Raw genomic sequence first — 24952 nt, 5'->3', positions numbered from 1 at the left:
ACCTTCCCTTCCAAGATGCTAGTGAACACTGGTATACTGATCAGCGAGATACCTCGATAGTTGTTGAAATCCTTTCTGTTCCATTGCTTATAGATAGACGCAATTACTGCTTTTGTCCAGTCAAAAGTTATCTTACTAACACTCCATGCTAATCTTATTACATTAATAGCTGACCCGACAGACGTCGTTCTGTCAAAAGTAAGTGACAATGGAACGAACTTAAATTCAGTCCGTACTGCACGCAAAAATCAGTATAATGCAAATGACGAATCATCAACATCAAATGAGTTAATTTTCTACTGCTACTAAAAGTTAGTAACAAACTACTGGAAAAACGTGTTTTCATTACCTGCAATATTAATATCTTGATTGTGATTAAGGAAATGCTCAAATAGTTCACAGCATATCACTACCCAGAAATAACTCTGATTGACTGTAACGTAGATGGGAATTCTTCAGCAGGTCTTCAAATACCTCACAGAGCCATAATTATCCCCCGTTGCAAATCAAGTAATTTGATAAGTTGATGGCGTGAAGATAACGTGGCAAAACTTGTGGCAAAACTTACTCCTCTCTCTTCGTAGGAAATAACTATCATAGAAAACACTGATTCCAATCAACACTATGAAGATATTTTTCATTGTAAAGCTTTAAGGTACACGATATTTTTTGTTTGATTCCCTGGCGCGTAAACAAACAAAGTTGGTTTTCCAACACGGGAACAGGCAACATACAATTGGCCATGCGAGAAACATGGGTTTTCAAGATTAATGCCGCAAACACTCAATGACTGCCCCTGGGATTTATTTATGGTCATAGCAAAAGCGACCCGCTTTGGAAACTGCAGTCGTTTAAATTCAAATGGTATGTCAGTCGTAATCAAAGGGATGTGTGGTTTCAAAACATCTTCTCCTTTATTCTTCCCAGTTAGAATGGTTGCTTCGATCACGTTGATCAGTAATGTTTTCACCGCTAGCTGTGTGCCATTACGAAGACGCGGTCGGTTGATATTTCGCAACATTATGACCACTGATCCGACATTTAATTGAAGAATGTGAGGTTGCAATCCTGGCAAATCCAGCGAGTTCAAAAATTCGGGTGGATAGTTGATGACATCATCTTGGTTAGTAGCGGAATCAACTGATTTGGATGTCCTCAATTCACCGGCAACTTCATTTTGAATTTTGAAATTTAATTCATTTACATCCATGTTTTTGGCAGTCAATATAGCTCGTTCGCTCAACCAAATTTGATCTGTGTGATTTTGAGCAATGTTTTGGGGACACCTCTTGAATGAGTTTGGTTTTGGATTCAGTAAACCGACAAAAATTGTCAGGAAAAGTAATGCAGCCAGTCAGAAAGTCTTAAGGGAATTTGCCATTACCAATGTTAATGAAATAAAAAAATAATTGAAATGGCGTATGGCTTTTAGTGCCGAGAGTGTCCGAGGACATGTTCGGCTCGCCAGGTGCAGGTCTTTAGATTTGACACCCATAGGTGACCTGCGCGTCGTGATGAGGATGAAATGATGATGAAGACGACACATACACCCGTGCCAGGGAAATTAACTAATGATGGTTAAAATTCCCAACCCTGCCGGGAATTGAACCCGGAACCCCTGTGACCAAAGGCCAGCACGCTAACTACTTAGCCATGGAGCCGGACACCAGTGTCAATTACTTGTTTTGAAATTATCTCTCCAGATGGATCATTTTGCAACTCGACACTCATATTTTGGCTTAAATTTAGTATCTTGACGTGTTTCTACAAAACTGATGACTTTAAACATGCATTAAGTTGATCAGCTGGCGTTGACCATGGAATCACTGGCAATGTTTGACGAAAATGTCCTGCTAACAAAATCATCGCTCCACCAAATCGGTTTTGATTGTTACACAGATCTTGCATGGTTCGGTCTAATGCCTCCAGAGACTTTTTATGTACCATGGTGCATTCATCCCACACTGTCAATTTACATTGTTGCAAAACCTTTGCCATTGCAGAATTCTCGATATGTTGCAGGTCGGAGTTTCGTTGCTTTGCATATTCAACGGAAATTTTAGCGCTGAATGGGCTGTTCGACCACCTTCCAACAATGTAGCTGCAATGCCTGATGAAGCAAGTGCGAGTGCAATTTCATTGTGTGAGCGAATTGTTACTAAAATCAAAGTTTTTCCTGTAACCCCGGGAGCGTCCAAGAAGTAAATACCTCCAGTTCCATCATTTTCAACTTTCATTAGAGTATCATATACATACTTTTATTGTTGGTTCAACAGCGGAAGATTTATTCGAACTGATTCTCTTAAAGCACAGAGATTGTACAGTTTTTCGCGTTGTAACTCTTGATTAAAAGCGTTGTGCATCAGGCGATTGGGCGTGGCCATGCCTAATTGAGATAATACTTTGTTTGATATCATCAAGCACATGTTCTAAAGTGATATCAATGCCTCGTATTTTCTTCACTGATTTGTAAATTTGTGCAGTCCGATTAGACTGAAAATTGGTTTGGCTTGCAGCATTTCGAGTTCTTTGACCGAAGTTGCTCCGCCCGCGTCTTATAGGCGGCATGAGTCTTGAAATTAGTATACTGTATATGGAGACACACACAAAATAAATAAACCAGTCAACCAAAGAAATCGATGAACTCATTTGTTGAGAAGCGAAGATTTAAAAACAATCAAGGTAGACAAAGGTATCTAACTACGACACTGCGTGTGACTGTCTGGAGAGCGTACACGCGAAGCCAAAACCCAAGGAGACATTCTTCCTGTCACAAACTGAGAACTAAGCGAGATAAGAACTTGGGGTTTGTTTTAAAAATAACTTCTATATCTGAAGACCATTTGTCTCGCTTTGACCCCCCCTGCAAATTCAATAGCAAAGAAGTTGGCCAGGGACTGACTTTTTCGTGCCTGCACATAAAAATCTTTGAACATTACTGAAAAGAAACACAAATAGTGCATGTTCTTATCATTTAAATTTAAAAAGAAACTTATCTACGTCGAGCTGAAATGTTCCTTTACCAGCAGTGAAAAATTACAAATATAGTGAATATAAAATAGGAGTTATGACATGGTAAGTTCTATGCAATGTAGATTTTGCATTTGAGGTAACATTCCCATTATATTATCATTTTCACACTCAATTATTTTGTAAACCTTTTTTCTGTTAACGGCATCAAATGCGGCTTGAAATTTTGTACATAATCCGATATTCACCCATTTTAACCGATAACATTGAGATTTATGGACATTTGGCAAACCCGCTGGATTAGAGGAGGACAGCGCTAAGCGCAAACGTGGGAGAAGGAAAGAGAGACGAACAGTTTGAATGGAAAAAGAGAAATGGGGCTTTTACTGTTTTTCCTGGCATTTTTTCCAATTTTTCTCTTCATAAAAACCTTACTCAGACTTCGACGAATATTTGAAAAAAAGAATTAGCCCAATTGGTCCACCGTTCCCGAGTTTTGCGTGTAGCAACACATTTAGCGATTCATTTTTATTTATTACATTATGAAGCAATTTCATCCCTTCCTTCCTACCCCACTATACTTCACCATTTCAGGTGTAATTTCATCTATTCCTGCTGCTTTATGACAATGGAGTTTATTTATCATCCTTTCCACTTCATCAAGTGTAATTTCTCCAACATCATTGTCCTCCTCCCCATGAGTTTGGTTGTTTGCAGCATCACGAGGAAGATACCATTTTACGTTGAACAGATTTTCAGTGTTCAGTGTGCAGTGATTCCCTGGGATCTATTATGAGTTCACGTGATTTACCTAAAACAATATTTCTTTCTTTTTCCCCCATTTTCTAAAATTCTTTATTACTGTCCAGAAAGGTTTCCCCGCTGCTTGACCTATCCTTTCCAAGTTATTACCAAAATCTTCCCACAACTTCTTCTTGGATTCAACAACTATTTGTTTTGCTCTGTCTGTTTCGTCTACATACAATTCTCTGTCTGCATTAATCCTTATTTGGAGCCCTTTCTGATACACCTTCTTTTTACGTTGAAAGCTGCTCTCACTTCATCATTCCACCAATATGTTAGCTTTTTCTCATCTTTACACATATTTGATCATAGGCATTGCCTTGCTGCTTCTAGTACAGCATTCCTGTATGTCACCCATTTTCTTTCTATATCCTGAACGTGCTTACTCTCCGTTGTTTGGAACTTTTCATTAATCATATTTATTCCTTCTATGTCTTTTGCTGCCCGTGCAGTGTTTGACAACTATCAGACTGGGTGTTCATGAATAAAGACCTGACTGTGAAGGCGAAACTCATGGTGTACTACTCTATTTGTCATCACAACGTTGCTGAATGGTTGTGACACTTGGACCTTTACGAGGTGTCTTTTAAAAGCGTGAGCGTTTCCATCTGCTAAAACTTCGGTCCGTACTTAGGATCAAAACGGAAGACCATATTGCCAACATTGCTGTTCTTGAGAATCCACATGCCAAGAGCATAGAATCGTCCTACATGGGTCATCAGCGTGGATGGATTGTCCATGTCTGTCGGATGAGTGATACCAGATTTCCACTCCAAATCCTGTATGGTGCACTTTCTTGCGGCACCAGACCTCGTGGAACCCCCATGAAGTGCTGCAGGGACCAGCTTATGCGCACTATGAAGACCACAGGTCTCAATCCACAAACCTGGGAAATGCTTGCTCAACACCGTACAATTTGGTGCCTGACCATGCCTGCTGCTGTCAGTATATTTGATGAAGAACAACGCAGATATGATGAGACCAGGAGGGAAGCACGAAAACTCTGCAGAACAACCACACCCTCCTCCAACAATTCTGTGCAATCTGTATGGACACTTATTCCATTCTAGAAGTGGTCTATTCAACCATTAAAAAGTACATCCACAGACAGAAATGAATTTATTGGAAGAAGTTAATTACAAGATTTTAAAATCATTCCGTATTGACGGTTTTACAAAGGAAAGGATTTATTGCCTCGTACCCTATACTTACATATCCATCTTTAGATGGAGTAATTCTAGTCAAACATGTTTCAGCTCATTTTTGAGCCATCTTCAGTGAAAGTGTTAAAAACTATATGATTAATGTTAAAAAGTGAGAACTTAAAAAAGTGTAACATGATGTTAATACAGTATGAGGTTGTAGCAAGGTTGAGAACCTCTTGGTCTGAAAGTACAGCGTGTCACAATAAAAATGAGGACAGAATCACAAAAATAAAACTTGAGAAACAGTCTGTCATCATTGAGTCACATGCTCGAAAAGTCTAGAGGGCAGCAGAAGTTAAGAACATCCTTTGAGAGGAAACAAATGCCAAGTGTTGCATGTTTGACTCGGTAGTGGAAACTGTTAATAAAATCCAAATCGGTAATGGAAAAATATGAATGAGTGCATGTGAGAAGCTCGGGCTAATAGAATGAAAGATAAACGAAAAGAAAACTTTAGACTTGCTTATTAAATAATTGTCCTCTCGAAAGGTGCAAAAGCTTTATATGATACCAAATAGCAGGGGATAGGATTAAAATAGCATCTTACAGCCTGTGTTCTGAATGTGATGTTTTGAAACTATCATTTCTGATGACAATGGTAATTTAATGAATTTCTCACTTGTTTACAACCTCACGTGGTGAATTGTAGACCAGAACTGCAAGGTTTCTTAGCTCTCATTTAGCTAGCCTGTAATGTTCTGTTTTGTTTTTATGCTGTTTAGTGGATTAATTGCTGTTGCAGTTTCACGGGAAGTCTTAGGTTTCAGAAGAAAGACTGAGTGATCGATAATGCCACATTTTGTATCGGACCCCACATTACGATAATGTAGCTGCTATGTTTACTCGATATTAACCCAATCAAACATTAATAGCATGTGGTGGAGAGATAATTTACATCCAGGATTCTGCATCTGCAAATATCACGGAGTCATACAGCATGACTTAACATCTTTTTGGATGTCTTCTGTCCTCTTTTAGAATATCTGTGTCTGATGGAGTTGCTGCACTTCTCTTGGCTAGAAGGGTCGTTACATATTAATAACAGTTATCACTTGATTTAAGGCATGTCATTTTAATTGGTTTATTGCTATAAATGGGAATATGCACATATTCACTATTGTGAGAACACTGCCAAGAAGCTGATGTATTTGTGTAGCTGTTTACTTTAGGCACTACAGGAACTTCTGTTTTTGTTTTAGCCATATTTGGAAATTTTGTAGTTAAACATTTCAATTGAAATGATGCACAGAATGCCTGTAGAGATTTCAGACGAATTAAGAACACTGTGATCAGAACGAATGAAGAAGTACACAATCCACCTGGGCATAAATGGGTTAATAAAGTAGGCTACAGTTCACTGTAAATGATTGCATTTGACTGCCCTTTTCATAGACTGATTTTAGTATTTCCATCAGAATTTTGAACAGTTTCCTCCTGGAACAATTGGAACAATTTTGGATATCCTTTGTTGCATATGCCGCCTTTCATGCTTGGTGTACCAGTATTACATGCACCATATGGTCAGGAACCATGAAAATCGTTCTCTTGTTGGTAAATCTGCATACCGTACACAAAATTATCAATATTTGCTAATCTTCCAGTATCAATAATATGTGACACTGTGGTAGTCCTTTTGTTTGAAACTCTGTGGCATACAAGTATGCAACGACTTTGCCGAGGGCATGTTTCGTCACTATATCATTCTTTCAGTTTTAGTTAGAAAACACGTGAGCTAATATCAGGTCTATTGACAGGTGTTTCACCATGCTGCAAAGCAGATGTAATATCAGGCAACTGAACGTGAGGAAAACATCAGGTTTTCCATACTTTCGAACTATTGGCATTGTATCCTGGTAACACTGCTGCATATTTCTCATACTTTCCTGAAAGGTTGATGCCAAAATTACTATTGTTCCAGTCATAAGGTTATTTTCTTGAGCTTGATTAACTACAAAACTTTGTAGGCCTTGTAACTGTTCCATCCTTAAGGATTTCTGGTTATTTCTTAAGTATTCTAATCTTTGTTCTCAGCATGAGTATATTGATCAAGTAAGTATTGATGGAATAGTTTCATGGCCTAATGTAAATGGGAGAAATCTCCTCTGAGTGAAAGCCTGAAGCAGATGAACGAAGGCATGGCTATTTTTGACCTATTTGCTTTACTCCTACTGCCATTGTGCGTCAAGTTCCTTGTCCCGGACAGGTTGCCTTGATGGAAATATTAGTGGATACATTATAGGGTTACATTTAGGCTGTAAGTAGAAAGTAGCTTTGGGCCTCCTTGTCTACCATGTGCTACGACGTACTGATAACCTGGTGGTTCACCTTTCTTCCGAAAAGAACACCCCAGCTATCTTGTTTGCAGTCGGTCTGTTATATCCACGCTGATCTACTGATACACTATCTACAAACCTTAAATGTATAGAACGTGTCTTATGACTTATTTCTTGTCTCGTTGCTTTGTCAGCATTATGATATGATGTAGCGTAAGGGATATTTAGCAAAATATTGGAGAGTCTTTCAGTTGTCTCTGGATTAAGAGTGGAGTTTATAGAATATTCACAACAAATTCTGTTCGCAAGACTTGAGTCTATCACATAAAGCTGGTCGTATAATGCTTGGCATTGTTCAGTAGGCAGTGAATCTGGAATGTACCTATGAATCATCCCCTGAATCTTAAAACTGTAAGGACCTAATCCAGGAATGTGGCTACGGTTAGAAGAGACGGATGCAAAGGACATTGTACTAATATATTGCCTTATGGTTCATAAAATCATTATCATGTAGCATCATACTTTTAACCCTAGAACATAAAACCATGTAAATTTGATGACGGTGATTTGGGAACAATGAGTTATTTGTACTGTCTTCACGCACCACATTGCTGACCATTGTAGTACCTTTCTAACTAGTCATAAAAGTTGCCGTGATGAGTTCTATTCCGTGATGTGCTTGTTGACAAGTAAAAAACTGAGTATTGAGTCGTAAATTTTAGGAGCTTTTGTGTTTACGTGGTGCAGTTCCGCGAAGGTAAGTATTAAAGTTTAGAATTATCTGCAATTTATGTTTGTGATTTATGTAAACAAGGCACGTATATAACCTCAGCCAGTGAAAATACTAGTCTTTTCATCATTTTAATTGTTGTAGGTGAGTATTTTAATTGGAAACAACCCAGAGTTTGATGCAAAAATTGCATTATTGCTTCAAGGTACTGAGGGGGAAAGTGATGGTAATGAGTCAGGTGCTAACGAAGAAGAAGGCAATGTAGAAATAGACAATATTGTATGAACTGATACTGACCACGCATGTGTAGAGCAGTCAAATGAACAAAACAATACATAATCCTCCGAAGATTCAGAAGTCAGTGAAGATGGGTGTATAGAATCCTTTCCGAGAAATGCACGTATTATACCACCTAAAAAGTTTCTTAGAGGAAGAAATAATTACCTTTCGTCTATACCAGTGGTCCACAAAGTGTGTGTGTGTGTGTGGGGGGGGTATTTCATATTCTGTAATAAATATTGCTATCCTCATATTCTCACATCACCCTTTCTGAGAAATGCAAATATTATTATACCACTTAAAAAGTTTATCGTCCTCATATTCTCACATCCGTGAATCTAGGCAGGAGGCTCTTCCGCCATTCAAGGCTTGTACTTTTGCTGTCTTTTTTCACAAGAACTGACAAGTAGATCCTGCCAGCACGTATTCTGAGAAGAGGTATGAGTAACATTTCCCACACAGCGCCCTTTCACCTGCCACCCACAGCGGTATCACCTTATCAAACACTTAACAATCACTAATGACAATTAGCAGCTTGACAATGTGATCACCACTTCCTTACAAGAATATAGATTCTTCGATTTCAGCCATTGTCGACTCTATTGCAGCCAGGCCTTTGCAGTCTGTTCAAAGATAGTGAGTGAACAGGTGAATTCTATTGCATGTTTATTGGAAGTAGTTAGCGCGATTTACAATTAACAGATACAAGTACCGCCATACCCGTGGATAAGTGGTTTATTAGTAGTAGTAAAAGAGACCCCATGGAAGTGATTTATCGAGTGCTTGCCCTCCTTCCAAAATATTCAGTCCTAATAAAGAACAAGATTTGAATTTAATAAAAAGTGCATTGTTCTTCCACTTCTACTTTTTTTTCCACCAGCAACATTAATTCTATGCCCGGAAGCAGCGCATAAAAATTACACCCGTCGGTTGGGTGGTTAAATTTAGGTTCTCGGGGTGAATATGACAATTTCGTTCATGAATACGGTTTAAAGTATCTCTAGGTTCCGTTGAAGAGTGAGCATAATTGCTTGTAAGCCAATCTAACTCCCAAATGATAGCAGATAATCCAATATCTCTCATATCATCTCATAAATTATTACTATAATCATATATCCTATCTTAATACTACACATCATTACCTACTTTCAGAAAGAAAACCCAGGAATTGCCGTAATACTAGTTTATTAGCATGCTAATGCGGTATTAAACAAAATTATCTTGACTTGGAAATCGTAGAGAAAAGAAAAACACATTATATTACATATTTCGTTTCAAATACAGTATTTTCTCAATTAACATAATTGAAGTTGGGATTTCTTTCATCTTTCATCCATAACTTTCCGTTAATAACTTGTTAACTCATTACAATCCATCATTATTACACAAAAGAAGTTCAAGGGGGGTAAATGAGGTTTGATTCTTCATTATAGGAGGATAGGGTATTCTTCATATTTATTTTCGCTGGATTTTTGTGTTAGCATTTTGGAATACGAGATAGTTAATAAATTCCCTTTTATGTGGCATCAACTGACCTTCCACATTAAATTACTATATTCATAGTAATACCAAGTAAATATAGTCATATTTATACATTTACGCCAGTGAAAATCAAATATCTTATCATTAAGTGCCATTCATAGAATTATCAATCGGTATAAATTATGCAATTCATGCTGTACATTCACATATTCATGTGCTACTATCATTGAAGAACACTCATATTATTTACCGCTGTGCCATTACTATATTGTAATTCAATACCAATCTACCTTCTCATTGGAAAACTATCATTCAGTACGGCGATGTCTCTTACTATCCCTACATCTACTCCGTTAAATATGTAAGACTCATTTAAGCTTTCGTAAACTTTCATAACATACTACCATTCGACATTAATTCATTAGGACTGTATCTACATACTCATATAAACATAACTTAACCTTGCAGCTAGCACCTTATTTACCATACAACATCCATAATTGACATATGAATCTGTAACAACTACTTCCTGCCATTACTCACACAATAAAATATAATATCTTCCCATACCTTCATTATTTCACATTTCTCTTATTACTCTTCTTATAACTTCATTCGCATTCATAATTCTCAACTCATTCCTTCTAAAATAACATCTCTGTTACAGTATTCAAATCCATCGACGTCATATTCTTCTTATTTAATTGCGAATTCCCAATATACAATCCATTTCTTCTTACAGTACAGCCATAATTACCTTGTCTGCCGATCTGGTCTCTTCATTATGTAGGTTTTACTCTGCAATGCAATTATTCCAATGCTAATCTCACCTAGTTCAACGCTAATGACCTTTCCGAGTAGATTGATACATAACCATCAATATACACATTCTGTTCAAGCTTACAATAACCTAAATTCACATTAGGGATATAACTATCATTCAAATTGGCACGCGTTTGCAGTTAACTTCTCAAAATCTAGCATTGTGAATCACATAATGGCACATACATTTTATCTGTAGGCAATTTCACACTCCTACTATTTTTTTTTTTTTTTTCATCAACAACGAATAATTTTAGAATGAAAATCTGGGAATCTTATTACTTATCTCGATCCGATTGTGTCATCTGCTTGCTTCTGCTGGTTTCACGCCATCTCTGCACAATCAGGTCCCGTCTCCGTCTACTTCACAGCTTGGCAACGGTCTGGGCATCTCGGCTTGAGCTACGGCATCCCGGGCGGCCTTCCTCCACTATTTTAAGCGTACATCATCATATCGCCGGTTTCCATGCAATAAGAAGATAATATTAGTTGGGCGAAATGAACAGTTAGATCTTCCATTATAAGTCTTGTAACATATATGAATGGTCATTGGTATTCCTTAATGCTTCAGAAATGTTCTCTAAATGTATATCCAATAAGGCTTTTTCTCATAAAATATATCGTCAGCTGAGTGTTGACTAATGCTCCTAACTAATATTTCTGTTGTTCTTGATGGTATTATGCCGCTTATTTTCTCAGCTTTATACTGGATCTTATCTTTTCCTGTCTCATATATCTTAAAATGCGATGTATGCGTATTTCCTTATTCTCGGTTTATCTTGCACGCGTAAATGACTAAATCAGCGCTAAGATGAATATTATCTCTCGGTTTTCCTTCCGTACGTTGACTCAGCTCTTCTTGATTTGCAGTACAATTTTACTATCTTTTCCAAACTCGATCTTCACTTACAAAGTACTTAAGAATAGCATGAATTCAACTATTTTCTTTTGGACCATAGTTGTTTCATCAAAGACCCTCTTTTCTCGCCGGTCTTCATAAGTCTACGCCGTCTAATTACGGTCAATTTGCATCTTGGATTCATCTCATAGATGTTCGCACTGTTTGAAGCTACTCCGCGCCATTTTATCCGCTACATCTGCATGTCAACGATCATCTCGACTGTAACGTAATGGTACAATATCAAGATGATTATCTGGCATTAGACTTTACCAGCATTCTTTTGAAGAATTAGGAATGACCTCAATGTGTTCTTCAATTGGAGGCTTTAGCTAACGGCAGTTTGAAGCCTGTGAAACGTAGACACAGTTGCAGACAAAACATCCAGGCCTATAGAATTTTTTAAGGGTCATGAGCAACAACTAAAAGGTAATGTTAGATTCCTTAAAAAGCATGTAACAGTTTCTAATAATAATAATAAAAAATATATATAAGAAAAGTGCTAAGAGCATTCTTCGAGGTATCCTATTTAATTGCAAAATCCAAATCACCCCATATCATTGGCGAGAAATTACTTCTTCCTGCAGCCATGAATATGTGCACTATCATGCATGGAGAAAAGTTCAATAATATAATGTTATTTGTTTTACGTCCCATTAACTACTTTTTAAGGTCTTCGGAGATGCCGAGGCGCTGGAATTTAGTCCCACAGGAGTTTTTTTACGTGGCAGTAAATCTACCGATACGGGGCTGTCGTATTTGAGCACCTTCAAATACCACCAGACTGAGCCAGGATCGAACCTGCCAAGTTGGGGTTAGAAAGGCAGCGCGGAGAAAAGTTTGGCAGTATTGATATCGTAAATAGTGCCCAGCTTTTTGTTTTTGTGCACTACTGTCATGAAAATTAAATTCACAAGGATTTTCTATTTCGTAAAGCTCTGGAAGGGAGGACTACAGGTGATATTTTCTCTCTTGTGAATTCCTTTTTCGTTGACAAAAATCTGTCGTGGACAAATTGTGCTGGTAATGTACCGATGGGGCGGCCGCATTTACTGGAACTAAAAAGGGGGTTCAGAGCAAGACAGTGCTGTTACTAATTCTGTAAAATTCATACATTGCATGATACACAGGGAGTCATTGGCTTCAAAAGTATTACAACCAGAAGTCAATAAAGTATTGAAGATGCAGTCAATGTTGTACATTTTGTGAAAGCAAGAGAGATAAACAGTTGGCTATTTTCCATTTTTTGCGAGGAGGTGGGATCTATGATTCACTTCTACTGCACACGGAGGTACGTTGGTTGTGGTTGAGTCCTTCATCACATTGTGGAGCTGAAGAATGAACTTCGTCTTTTGCTATTGGGTACCACTTGCAGCTCTGTTTCTGGATCGATCGGTCAATCATTAGTGATCTGCCTTTAGAGCAGTCGCCAAGGTGGCAGATTCCCTATCAATTGTTTACCTTATATGAAAAATGGCTTGTGACACTTTGCTATCTGGCTGACGTATTTGAGAAACTGAATGATCTTAACCTGTCACTTTAAGGACAAAATATAAACATTGTCTTTATAAGTGAGAAAATGCTTGCATTTAAGAGAAAACTTGAACTTTCAAGCCCTGAAGATGGTTTTCCATGGCTTCCCATTTTCACACCAAGCAAATGCTGGGGTGTATCTTAATTAAGGCCATCGACGCTTCCTTCTTACTCCTAGCCCTTTCCTGGACCATCGTCACCATAAGACCTATCTGTGTCGGTGCCACATAAAGCAACTTGCAAAAAAATAAGAACAGACTTCAATAACAACATAACACATTCATTAAATAAAAAATTGCACAGATACCAGTTAAACTGCATCAGGAGACAACGGGAATATCACAACAAAAAGGCCTCCAGCTCAAAAAACTGTTTTAACGACCACCACTTCACATTTAAAATTTTCATCATGTTTTTAAGAAAAAGCTTTTTAACAAGCACTTCATGTTGTGTGTCTAATGTTTTTTGTTATGTTAGCGGAGAGCAAGAGACACCCCAGGGGTGCTCAGTAAGGACTGGCATGAAATAACTATAGTAGGTGCAAGTGGTAGGGAAAATAACAATAGGTTCGGCAATGAAAATGGCGATTTAAATGGAAAATTTACATATCATTTATTTAAAATAAAAGGATTTGCCATCCTGGCCAACTATGGTAATGAAGATGATCACTACGTTAATTTGAAGTTTACTTAGGCTCTTCAGGTAGGTAGCAATGAATTAAATTTATTTTGGATCCACCTTTCGATACTATAATAGTTTTTTGATGTGAATTATATCACATATCACATACCGTTCACAAAAGAATGGTACTAGTTTTGACACTAATTCTATGTCAGCATCAGCCAATGATGCGAAGTTGCAAATTACAAATACCCAAAATCAATATAAAAACACATGAAAAGAAATATACAATTGCCAATGATAGGTCAAAAATAAACTTAAAAGTATGGTACAAAAACTTGTAATAAAATATGGTGCATTAGACCATGGCATAAAATTCTATAAAATCTTTGGTGAAGAACAAGGTTGTTAAACCTATGTACACGTGATTGGTAATCCTGCTTAAAGGATAAAAGTCTTTAAAATGTTTATATCTTGTGCCTTGTTAAGAGGGAAGCGTAAAACTTACATCATCTATGTGAAGAATATATTATGTTTTGTAAAAGCTGTTATATTCAACAGTGTCATTAGAGTCTTAAATCAGCTGGTTCCAAGGAAACAAGGTGATCTTGTGAAGATCTTACAAGAACCATGGTGGAGTCGCAGTTCAATATGGGACAAGAAAGACCTACGGTAATGTACCGGTAAAAGAGCCCGACTCTCAGATTATATTTTAAAGTAAGCAAGTATATAGTTCTGAGGGCAAAAACTGGGTGACTAGTAGCTAGGGCTCGGTACAGGAGGTAGGTCCTATTTACAAGAAAACTTTGACTTTGATTGAACATGAGTTTATTCATATAAGACATGAAATTGCACATCACCTCCAGGTAGATATAAGTTGTCTTCCACATAGTCCTATAATATGGCTCGGATTCTCCAGTTCACCAAGCCGGGCAGGTTGAATCACGCTCCAGAAGATTCCAGGGACTCAGTACAGAAGCGGCTGGACTGTCTGGGTTGGTAGAAGGTAGAGATGCCTCGCACTTTCGAAGCCCAGGTTGAACTCCGATGATCCTGGTGATGTTGCAGATAATCATTTACTACCTCAGTCCAATGTGACTGGGAGGGTTGATGTCTCCGTCACTCGCAGTACTGATAAATCTGAGTTCATAAAAACCTTGGGTGATTAACCTGTTAGCGAAGTCACTGGTTATTATTCATCAAGACTTTCAAAATTTAACACTTGTAAAAATTATATGTCTCTGTATACAAGGAAAATAATTTCAGAGTTCACCACTAGCAAAAGTCTTCGTCTCTGAATAAATACTGGCAAAAAAACACAAGTCCCTTCTCATGAAACTATGACCAAATTTTAAGTTCACCACTGGCAAAGGTACAAGTCTTTGAATGAACACGGACAAAAAACATAAGTCCATCCACATGAAAATCTGAATAGATTTAAAGTTCATCACTGGCGAAATTTGTAAGTCTTTGAATCAACACTGGCGAATGTACAAGTCTTTGCGTGTACATGTACGAAAAACACAAGTCCATTCACATGAATAAATTCGCAGTCTATCACTGGCGAAATTTATAAGTCTTTGAATCAACACTGGCGAATGTACAAGTCTTTGAATGAACATGGACGAAAAACACAAGTCCATCCACATGAATAAATTTATAGTCTATCACTGGCAAGGTATCCAAGTCTTTGAATAAACACAGGTGAGATCCTAAATTTATGTTTTAAAGACGTTGAATGAAGTTAGAGTTCATCACCGGCAAAGTTTATAAGTCTTTGAACCAGTACCGACAAAATCACAAATTTATGCTTACGGGAACTTTGAGCACATTCAGTGATCATCGCTATCAAAGTTTGTAAATCACTGTTTATTAGAGGAATGAGTCTCTTAACACTCGCAAGTATTGCAGGTTCAATTTATGAAGAATTCGTTCTTTAACATACGTAAATAATACAAGTCCAATTATGAGTTTAACACACGTAAATAATAAAGTCTATTTCATGAATAATTGGAAAAGTTCCAGTCTCGAACACCCGTAAATATTGTAAGTTCAATTATGAAGACGTAGAAAATGTTCCTTAACACTCGAAATATTGCAAGTCCACTTGAGAATACTTGGAAGAATTCGTTCTCCCACACTCGAAGAAAATACAAGTTCACTTTATGAATACTTAGAAAATTAGAGAGTTCCTTGTCGGGACTGTCACTACACGACGATAGTAGCAGCGAGAGTGTCCACGCTGACTACTCAGCTGTAACTGAGTGAACAGGCTACAGTGGGCCCTCCTTTTATTTGATCCGGGACGTCTACGTCACAATATGGCTTGATTGAATATCTCCTGAATCCCTCGATGGATTTACTTGAAACTTGAGCATTGCGACATTCAGGTGATCCCAAACAAGATGACATATCGCTCACGCCGGTAGCATAATTATTACGGGAGTTACAAAATTTTCCCCGTCGAACAATCTGGAAGATGTGACGTGGAATCTAGAATATACGAGTCCAGGCTGGGAACACGTGTTGTGACTGGCGGCCGGTCTAGCTAACCCCTGTGGCTACGTCGCAGCTTACAGCTGTCCTTCACTCGCTTGCTTGTGCCCCGCTGACGGTAAACAAACCAGGCGTGCTCAGAACATCACGCGTGATAATTAAATGTCATTTATACTCAAAAAATACTCATGTACAGGTCGTAACCGGTACAGTAATAAGAAAAATGAAAGCCAAATTAGGTTTGATAGACCAAATGCAAGGAAAGAAAAGAAAGGTATCAAACTCACCTTGTGTAGTGTGTTGGAGTAGTTGATGAGTAGAGTGGAACTGGACTTCTGAAGAGTGTGAGAGTGGAAGGTGAAATAGTGGAAAGGAGGGGGAGTAGGGAGGGGTTGGAGGGGAAGCGACAGCAGGGGAGTTGGATTACGGCAGAACAGAGGGGTGGGGTGGTAACGAGGATGCGTATTTGCGCATAATGTGAAAAATCAAGCTCATGTTTGGAGATCTAACACTTGTAAAGAGGTTGATGAGAAAATTGAAAAGACTATTAGGCTTCTCACTTAGTTTACAAAAGGAGTACATTTATTGTTCAACCTATTCAATAGGTACAATAAATGTACTCCTTTTGTAAACTAAGTGAGATTGCTGTTTTCAATATGGACCAAAAATGAGAGTGATGACTATTAGGCTTCTCCGAAATTTCATTTAGATTAAAATTGGGGTTAAAGTATTAGTCGAGATGAATAAGCGATTTTCTATTATGTTAACCTGGATCCGCCCAAGATTGAATTTTTTGAGAATAAAATTGTAACTTTTAGCGTTGGATACAGTGCGCGCGGTTACAATAATAAGAGTCCAAGAAGACTGTGTAGTTTGCCGTGCCATATATGGCACGCTGGGCGGATTCAGGTTAAGGAGAGGCCCTTATTATCAATTTTAAGGATTTCTAAGTCATGTTCTATGTCAGTAAAGTTATGATTAGTCATTTATGTGTTGACCTAGCATTGAAAACCTATTATATTTTGAAGCGTTAACATGGTCCAAATATCTGATCGTAAAACGTCGCCCAGTCTATCCCACATACGAAGAACTGCAGTCGCTGCACTTGAATCTGTAGGCACCAGATTTTGAAAAAATATTGGAATTCTTTACTGAGAGGGAATTGTGTAGAACCTCTGAATTCCTGTTGCTGGTTCTGAAAGATATTTTTACATTAAGCTTCCTGAAAATGTTAGTAATTTTGTAAACATCTTTATTAAAAGTAAAAGTGGAAAGAGTAGCTGCTTTGAATTTTTCTTAAGTGTGGTCTTCGAGCAGTGCCTAAATTTATTGATTATCTATTCTGTGAAGGCTTTATTATAACCGTTGAATTTAGCGATTGCACATATAGTATTAAGTTCATTACTCCAGTCTTTCTTTGACTGTAAAGGCGCGATGAACTTGTGCTTGTAGATGTGTAGGTTTCGTAAAAATTGTAAAGTAACATCTTCACATGTTCACCTTGTTTGCTCGGCAACTGCCTGATTTAAGACTTCAGTGACACTGTTGATTACCACAGCTTTTACAAAACATGATATATTCTTCACACGGATGATATATGTTTTACGTTTCCCTCTTAACAAGGCACAAGATATAAACATTTTAAAGACTTTTTTCCTTTAAGCAGGATTACCAATCATGTGTACATTGGTTTAACAACCTTGTTCTTCACCCAATATTTTATAGAACTTTACGCCATCGTCTAATGCACCATATTTACATTAACATTCGATGTCTGTTGGTTTAGCAACTTTATATTTGAATCCTGTAAGCGAGCAGTCGCTTAAGTGCGGCCAGTATCCGATATTTGGGAGTTAGTGGGTTCAGACTACTTCCGATGATACTGTTCCACTACCCTTTTTATTTATCAGGTGAGAGTCAGCTGTTAGGGCTGCATGGTTTTATTATTTTCTTTTGTACCGTTTGGCTCGGTCTCCTCTCAAGCGATACAAATAGCTGCACCAATAAAACAAATGAAACCTCGCTTGTCATGGTCAAGGCACAAGTGTCGCTCCGACAAAGGCAGAGACCAGGTGATGACAGCACACTCGAAACAGTCAATACATTGTCTCCTCGTAAGAAGCATACTGTCACAGTATATTGTACTGAGCATTGTCTATTTAAAATATAATCTTAATTGGATGTAATATTGGGAATTGACTAGGAGGATAATTAACACAATTTGTAAACAATTTGTAAGAAGTTCAACCGTCAGTGTGGATTTAACATGAGATTTATAGTCTAATAAATTTCCAGAATCTTCGGTTGAGTATGACTGCATTCGCTGTCCGTTTGATACGAATGTAACAGCCCACTTGTCAGTAGTAGAACAGGAGGAGCTAATAGAACTCAAGTGACAAAACACTTCAAAATCAATTTAATTCAAAGTCGCTTGAAAATTTGTGAATGCAGATTCAGAATGAATATCCCAATTTATCAAGAAAAGCAATGGACATGTTATTACCCTTTGCTTCACCTTACTTGTGAGAGTCAACATTTTCTACAATGTCATCAATCAAGCTGCAGCTGGAAGAGGATCTGCGAGTTGCTGAACCAGGACTGGATCTACTTTAATCGCAAATTCAAGCTTACCCATCACACTTTTTTATTTTTACAATTGGCTTTAACTTGTACTAACACAGTTAGGTCTTATAGGATAGTCCCAGGAGTGGGAAGGAAGCGACTGTGGTCTTCATTAAGGTACAACTCCAGCATTTGCCTGGTGTGAAAATGGGAAACCACGGAAAACCATCTTATGGGCTGCCGATAGTGGTCTTGAACCCACTATCTCCTGGATGCAAGCTCACAGGTGCGCACCCTTAACCGCATGGCCAACTCGCCCGGTATCCATCACACTAACTCAGTAAGTATCAGAGAATTAACAAATTCTGAACCATGTAACTTAAACTTTATATTCTTTTGTTTTACTCTCTTTTGGGTGAAGAGTTTAAACATACACTATGTGATCAAAAGTATCCGGACACCCCCAAAAACATACGTTTTTCACCTTAGGTGTATTGTGCTGCCACCTACTGCCAGGTACTCCATAGCAGCAACCTCAGTAGTCATTCGACATTGTGAGAGAGCAGAATGGGGTGCTCCGCGGAACTCACGAGCTTCGAATGTGGTCAGGTGATTGGGTGTCACTTGTGTCGGAAGTTTGTACGTGAGATTTCCACACTCCTAAACATCCCTAGGTCCACAGTTTCTGATGTGATAGTGAAGTGGAAACATGAAGGGGCTCGTACAGCACGAAAGTATACAGGCCAACCTCGTCTGTTGACTGACAGAGACCGCCGACAGTTGAAGAGGGTCGTCAAGTGTAATAGGCCGACATCTATTCAGGCCATCACACAGGAATTCCAAACTGCATCAGGATCCACTCCAAGTACTATGACAGTTCAGCTGCAGGTGAGAAAACTGTGATTTCATGGTTGAGCGGCTGCCCATAAGCCACACATCACACAGGTCAATGCCAAACGATGCCTCGCTTGGTGTAAGGAGCGTAAACATTGGACAATTGAACATCGGAAAAACGTTGTGTGGAATGACGAATCACAGTACACAATGTGGCGATCTGATGGCAGGGTGTGGGTATGACGAATGCCCGGTGAACGTCATTTGCCAACGTGTGTAGTGCCAACAGTAAAATTCGGAGGCGGTGGTGTTATGGTGTGGTTGTGCTTTTCATGGAGGCGGCTTGCACGCCTTGGTATTTTGTGAGGCACTATCACAGCTCAAGCCTACGTAGGTGGTTTGAGAAGTTCTCGGAAGGTACTAGAATTAAGTATCTTACCTCGGTGAAACTACTTTTATTTTTCAATATAGTCTCCCTGTAGACTAATGCATTTGGTCCAGTGTTGTTCCAATGCCTTGATCCCATCTCGAAAATGAGATTCCTCCAGGCCTGCAAAATACCTCTCCAATTCGGCTGTCAGTTCTTCCCTTGTGGAAAATCTCCGTCCACCGAGGAAAATTTTCAGCTTGGGGAATAGATGAGAGTCTGATGGTGCCAAATCAGGTGAATAAGGTGGATGTGGCAACAATTCGTACCTCAGTTAATGAAGTTTTGCCATGGCAATAACACTTGTGTGCAGCGGAGTGTTGTCCTGATGAAAGATGACCTTTTTCCTTGCCAAACTAGGCCTTGTTTCGCGTATCTTTTCCTGTAGTTGGTCTGGGAGGTTTACATAGTATTGCCCCGTAATTGTTTGGCCAGTAGGAAGATAATCTATCAGCAGAATGGCTTTTGCATCCCAGAAAACTGAGGCCATGACCTTTTCGACCGAACGCACTGCCTTTGCTTTCTTTGGTGGTAGTGAATCAGCATGTTTCCACTGCTTTGACTGCTGTTTTGTCTCTGGGGTATAGTAGTGGAATCAAGTTTCATCTGTAGTCACAAACTGGCTCAAAAATCTTGTTGGTTGCCCTGAAAACGGGCCAGACTTTGTTTGGACATTTCCAATCTGGTGCGTTTATTGTCCACTGTCAAGAGCCACGGCACCCATCTTGCGGATAATTTTTTCATACCCAATTATTCGATTAAAATATAATATACCTGTTCAGAAGACATCCCTACAGCTTCAGCAATCTCCCGCACTTTCAGTCGACGATCGTCCATGACCATTTTAAGCACTTTTGTGATAAATTCTGGGGTCGTAACACTTTTTGGCCATCCACTACGTGGATCATCATCCAAGCTCTCCCGACCAAATTTAAACTCGCTGGTCCACTTGGCAACAGTTGAAAATGAAAGAGCAGAATCCCCCAGTGTGTTCTGAAAGTCGGCATGAATTTATTTTGCTTTCATGCCTTTCTTTACAAAGTATTTAATCACTGCTCGAATCTCAGTTTTTTCCATTGTGACAAATCACTACGCGGGAACAACAACAAAGAGTCGTCACTACCACACTCCTGCAGCTAGAGCACTGACGCGCCACAGGTTCACTCACAAAGGATGTGTGATTATTGCGCGGGAACCTCGTTGCACTAGCACTGACATCTAGCGGTGATTCCGAGAACTTTTCAAACCGCCCTCGTACATGTATGCAGACCATCACACAGGAATTCCGAACTGCATCAGGATGTAACTTCAACTTTATATTCTTTTGTTTTCCTCTCTTTTGGGTGAAGAGTTTAAACATACACTACGTGATCAAAAGTATCTGGACATCCCCAAAACCGTACGTTTTTCATCTTACGTGTATTGTGCTGCCACCTACTGCCAGATACTCCATATCAGCGACTTCAGTAGCCATTCAACATCATGAGAGAGCAGAATGACAGTTCGGCAGGAGGTGAGAAAACTTCTTGTTTCCCACTGTTGATGAGCACTTCGGGGACGATCGAGCCCCTGTTCATAATGCACGGCCCGTGGCTGAGTGGGTACACGTCAATAACACCCCTGTAATGGACTGGCCTGCACAAAGTCCCGACCTGATTCCTATAGAACACCTTTGGGATGTTTTGGAACACTGACTTCGTGCCAGGCCTCGCCGACCGACATCACTACCTCTCCTCAGTGCAGCGCTCCGTGAAGAATGGGCTGCCATTCCCCAAGCAACCTTCCAGCACCTCATTGAACGTATGCTTGCGAGAGTGAAAGCTGTCGTCAAGGCTAAGGGTGGGCCAACATCATATTGAATTCCAGCATTACCGATGGAGGGCGCCACGAACTTGTAGGTCATGTTCAGCCAGGTGTCCAGATACTTTTGATCCATAGTGCAGCATTTTTCGAAGTTCCTTAAAATGTTGAAAATTGTAGTTATTATTTCTACTGTAATTTAAAAGTCATAAGCTTTCAAATATTAAAAGCATTCTAAATGAACTAAAAGCAACACAGGCGCCACAGCTAAGGAGCCAATTAGTGAATTAAAATTTTTACAATTCCGATAATTGTACATGCAGCCGTTGCTTTTTTATAAGCAAGTATTAATAGTTAACTTTAAACACCTGGGACTAAAACAAATATGAAAGTTTTTTTCCAAAAAAAATTGTTGAACTCTGATGTGCTCGTAGAATAGTAAAGTGTGTATTGTTATTTTATTATAATAATAATAATAATAATAATAATAATAATAATAATAATAATAATAATAATAATAATAACTGGTAGTTGCAGTAATTAGACAGAAGCAAATGCTGTAAATCTCGTGATCTGTTTTTGTGCGAAATAGCCTATGAGAAGTTTTAAGGGAAGTAGGGGGAGAGGCACTATATGTTTCATGTTTCAGAAATGGGGGGGCGGCAGAAAGAATTTGAGAACATCTAGTTTACACAACCTGTGAGGAAAGTATTATACCGTAGCCTACTCCTAGCAGAAACATAATCCATTTTGTACAGCCAATATCCTTCTCTTTATGTTTTGTGGACAATATGATAAAAACAATTGTATGCCATTCTATTGAGGAAATTTAAAGGAAGAGAAATAAGTACAAATAACTTTTTTTTTTTGCTAGTTCTAAACTCAACAATATAGACAATAAATGTTCGTGCTTGGAACAAAAAGTTCACACCCTTATTAAAAACACTAAAATCAAGATAACTTATATTTATTACCATTGTTTTAGTAGTTTAATAAAAACACTGGTCTTTTCTGTGAGAAAAGTATTATACCGTAGCCTACTCCTAGCAGAAACATAATCCATTTTGTACAGCCAATATCCTTCTCTTTATGTTTTATGGACAGTATGATAAAAACAATTGTATGCCATACTATTGAGGAAATTTAAAGGAAGAGAAATAAGTACAAATAACTTTTTTTTGCTAGTTGCTTCACGTTGCACCGACACAGATAGGTCTTATGGCGACAATGGGATAGGGAAGGGCTAGGAGTGGCAAGGAAGCGGCCGTGGCCTTAATTAAGGGCACATGTACGTGAATTATTTTCAAAAATTTGATTTTCGTGTATTACTATTCTTTGGAGTTCTCTCTTTCAGAATATATATAGTTTACATATGTTAGCAAGCATATTTTGTCCTAAATGTTGTTTTTGTCTGCACTAACTAGCCAAGCCCCTTTAAATGTCAAATATTTGAAAGTGTCATAACTTTTCCACCAGTAAAGTTATCGGAAAGTGGTAAGTAGTATTTTATCGATTGGCTGCTGTGCGTAAGAACTGATTGCTCTTAGACCTGCCAGCTGCAACGTGTTAGGTTTTAAACAGAAGTCGGTAGCATGCAAGACATTCTGTATTTGTAAAGATCCAGCATTTGCCTGGTATGAAAATGGTAAACCACAGAAAACCACCTCCAGGGCTTATTACAACTGTACTATGGCTTAGCTATAAGGAGAAACCAGGGTAATTTGGAAACTATGAGAAAATCTGTGTGGGCTAGTTTATTTCACAAAGCATCAGCTGATGACCACCCACAACACGTGTTATGTCCTCCAGGTACAGACTCCTGGCATGGGTACCAGAGAGCAAAGGCTGAGGGTAAAGATTATTCTCATAAACATTCATTAACTTATGCTGTTATTGAAGCCATAAAACCTATTTATATAGATCTTAGTGCTAAAAATCTCTTCGAAAAATGTTTATATGGACGAACACAGAACCGTAATGAGGGTTTCCATCATTGTATTTGGGAACGTGTGCCAAAATGCAGATTTGTAGGTCTTCCTACTCTAAAAATGGGTGTATTGGATGCAGTAATCTGCTTCAATTCAGGTGCTTCATCCAGATGTAAGGTACTGGAGTCATTAGGAATATCTCCAGGGGAAAATATGGCCTCAGCATTAGCTGCAATTGATCGCCATAGAGTAATTGATGCTGAGAGGGACGTATTTGAAAGCTCGAAAGAAGCCAGAACAAAGAGAAGGAATATGAAAAATCAGCAGGATGATGAGTGTGTCCTCAATCATGAGGAATATGGAGCTGAAATGCATTGAAACTAGACGGGTTGGTCACAAACTTGTATTTTTTAGAATATTTATTTTACTATCTCAGTGACTGTTAATGATAGACCACTGAAATTTGGCACACAGTTTCAGTGTGCAATTATCTGAAAAGTAGACTACAATCATGAACTTAGCTCTTTATTTATGAAGCATGGGCCATAAAATATTCAACAAAATTTATGAAAATATTAATAACAATTTTAGAAATTTTCCCACAAAAGAACTTTTTTACCAAATATCATGATTCTAGTCTACTTTTTTGCTACATGCTGTGGGTAGCACATGTAAAAATATCATTCATATCACACAAGTAGTTTCATAGTTTACCCATCCGACAGCTTGGAGTGATTTTGCAGACTTAAAAAACAATGCAAGAAATAAACTCATAAAAAATTAACAATTAAAATTAACTAATAATATAAAAACAATCTACAATGTTCATTCACTGCACATAATTTTTGTCCACCTAGAACAAGTGTATCTGGCCAAATTATGATGGCAAATATAGTGATTTGCCGGGCTGAGTGGCTCAGACGGTTAAGGCGCTGGCCTTCTAACCCCAACTTGGCAGGTTCGATCCTGGCTCAGTCCGGTGGTATTTGAAGGTGCTCAAATACGACAGCCTCGTGTCGGTAGATTTACTGGCACGTAAAAGAACTCCTGCGGGACTAAATTCCGGCACCTCGGCGTCTCCGAAGACCGTAAAAGTAGTTAGTGGGACGTAAAGCAAATAACATTATTATTATTATTATATAGTGATTTTCCACTATTTTCCAATTATTATTATTCTCGTGTCAGATACATCAAAAAAAAAACAGTTACAATAATTTCAAGTAACATTTAAATAATCTTGAACCAATACAACGCTACTTCGAGTCCTCTCTTCGTAGCTCGATGCAGG

At 38.5% G+C, this 24952-nt stretch overlaps 1 protein-coding gene across 1 annotated transcript in view; it reads left to right on the top strand.

Moving 5' to 3' along the window:
- The window catches only part of LOC136877753 (histone-lysine N-methyltransferase NSD2), a 386665-nt gene that overhangs the window by 47857 nt on the left and 313856 nt on the right, over positions 1-24952 (top strand). Inside the window, exons 4-5 of the mRNA XM_067151960.2 lie at positions 7011-7028; positions 8127-8261. Of these exons, the coding sequence (XP_067008061.2) occupies positions 7011-7028; positions 8127-8261 (153 nt within the window). The remainder of the gene's footprint in view (positions 1-7010; positions 7029-8126; positions 8262-24952) is intronic.

This window comes from Anabrus simplex, chromosome 7 (assembly GCF_040414725.1).
Source record: "Anabrus simplex isolate iqAnaSimp1 chromosome 7, ASM4041472v1, whole genome shotgun sequence".
Lineage (NCBI taxonomy): Eukaryota > Metazoa > Arthropoda > Insecta > Orthoptera > Tettigoniidae > Anabrus > Anabrus simplex.
This window is presented reverse-complemented; position numbering and strand designations above follow the sequence as displayed.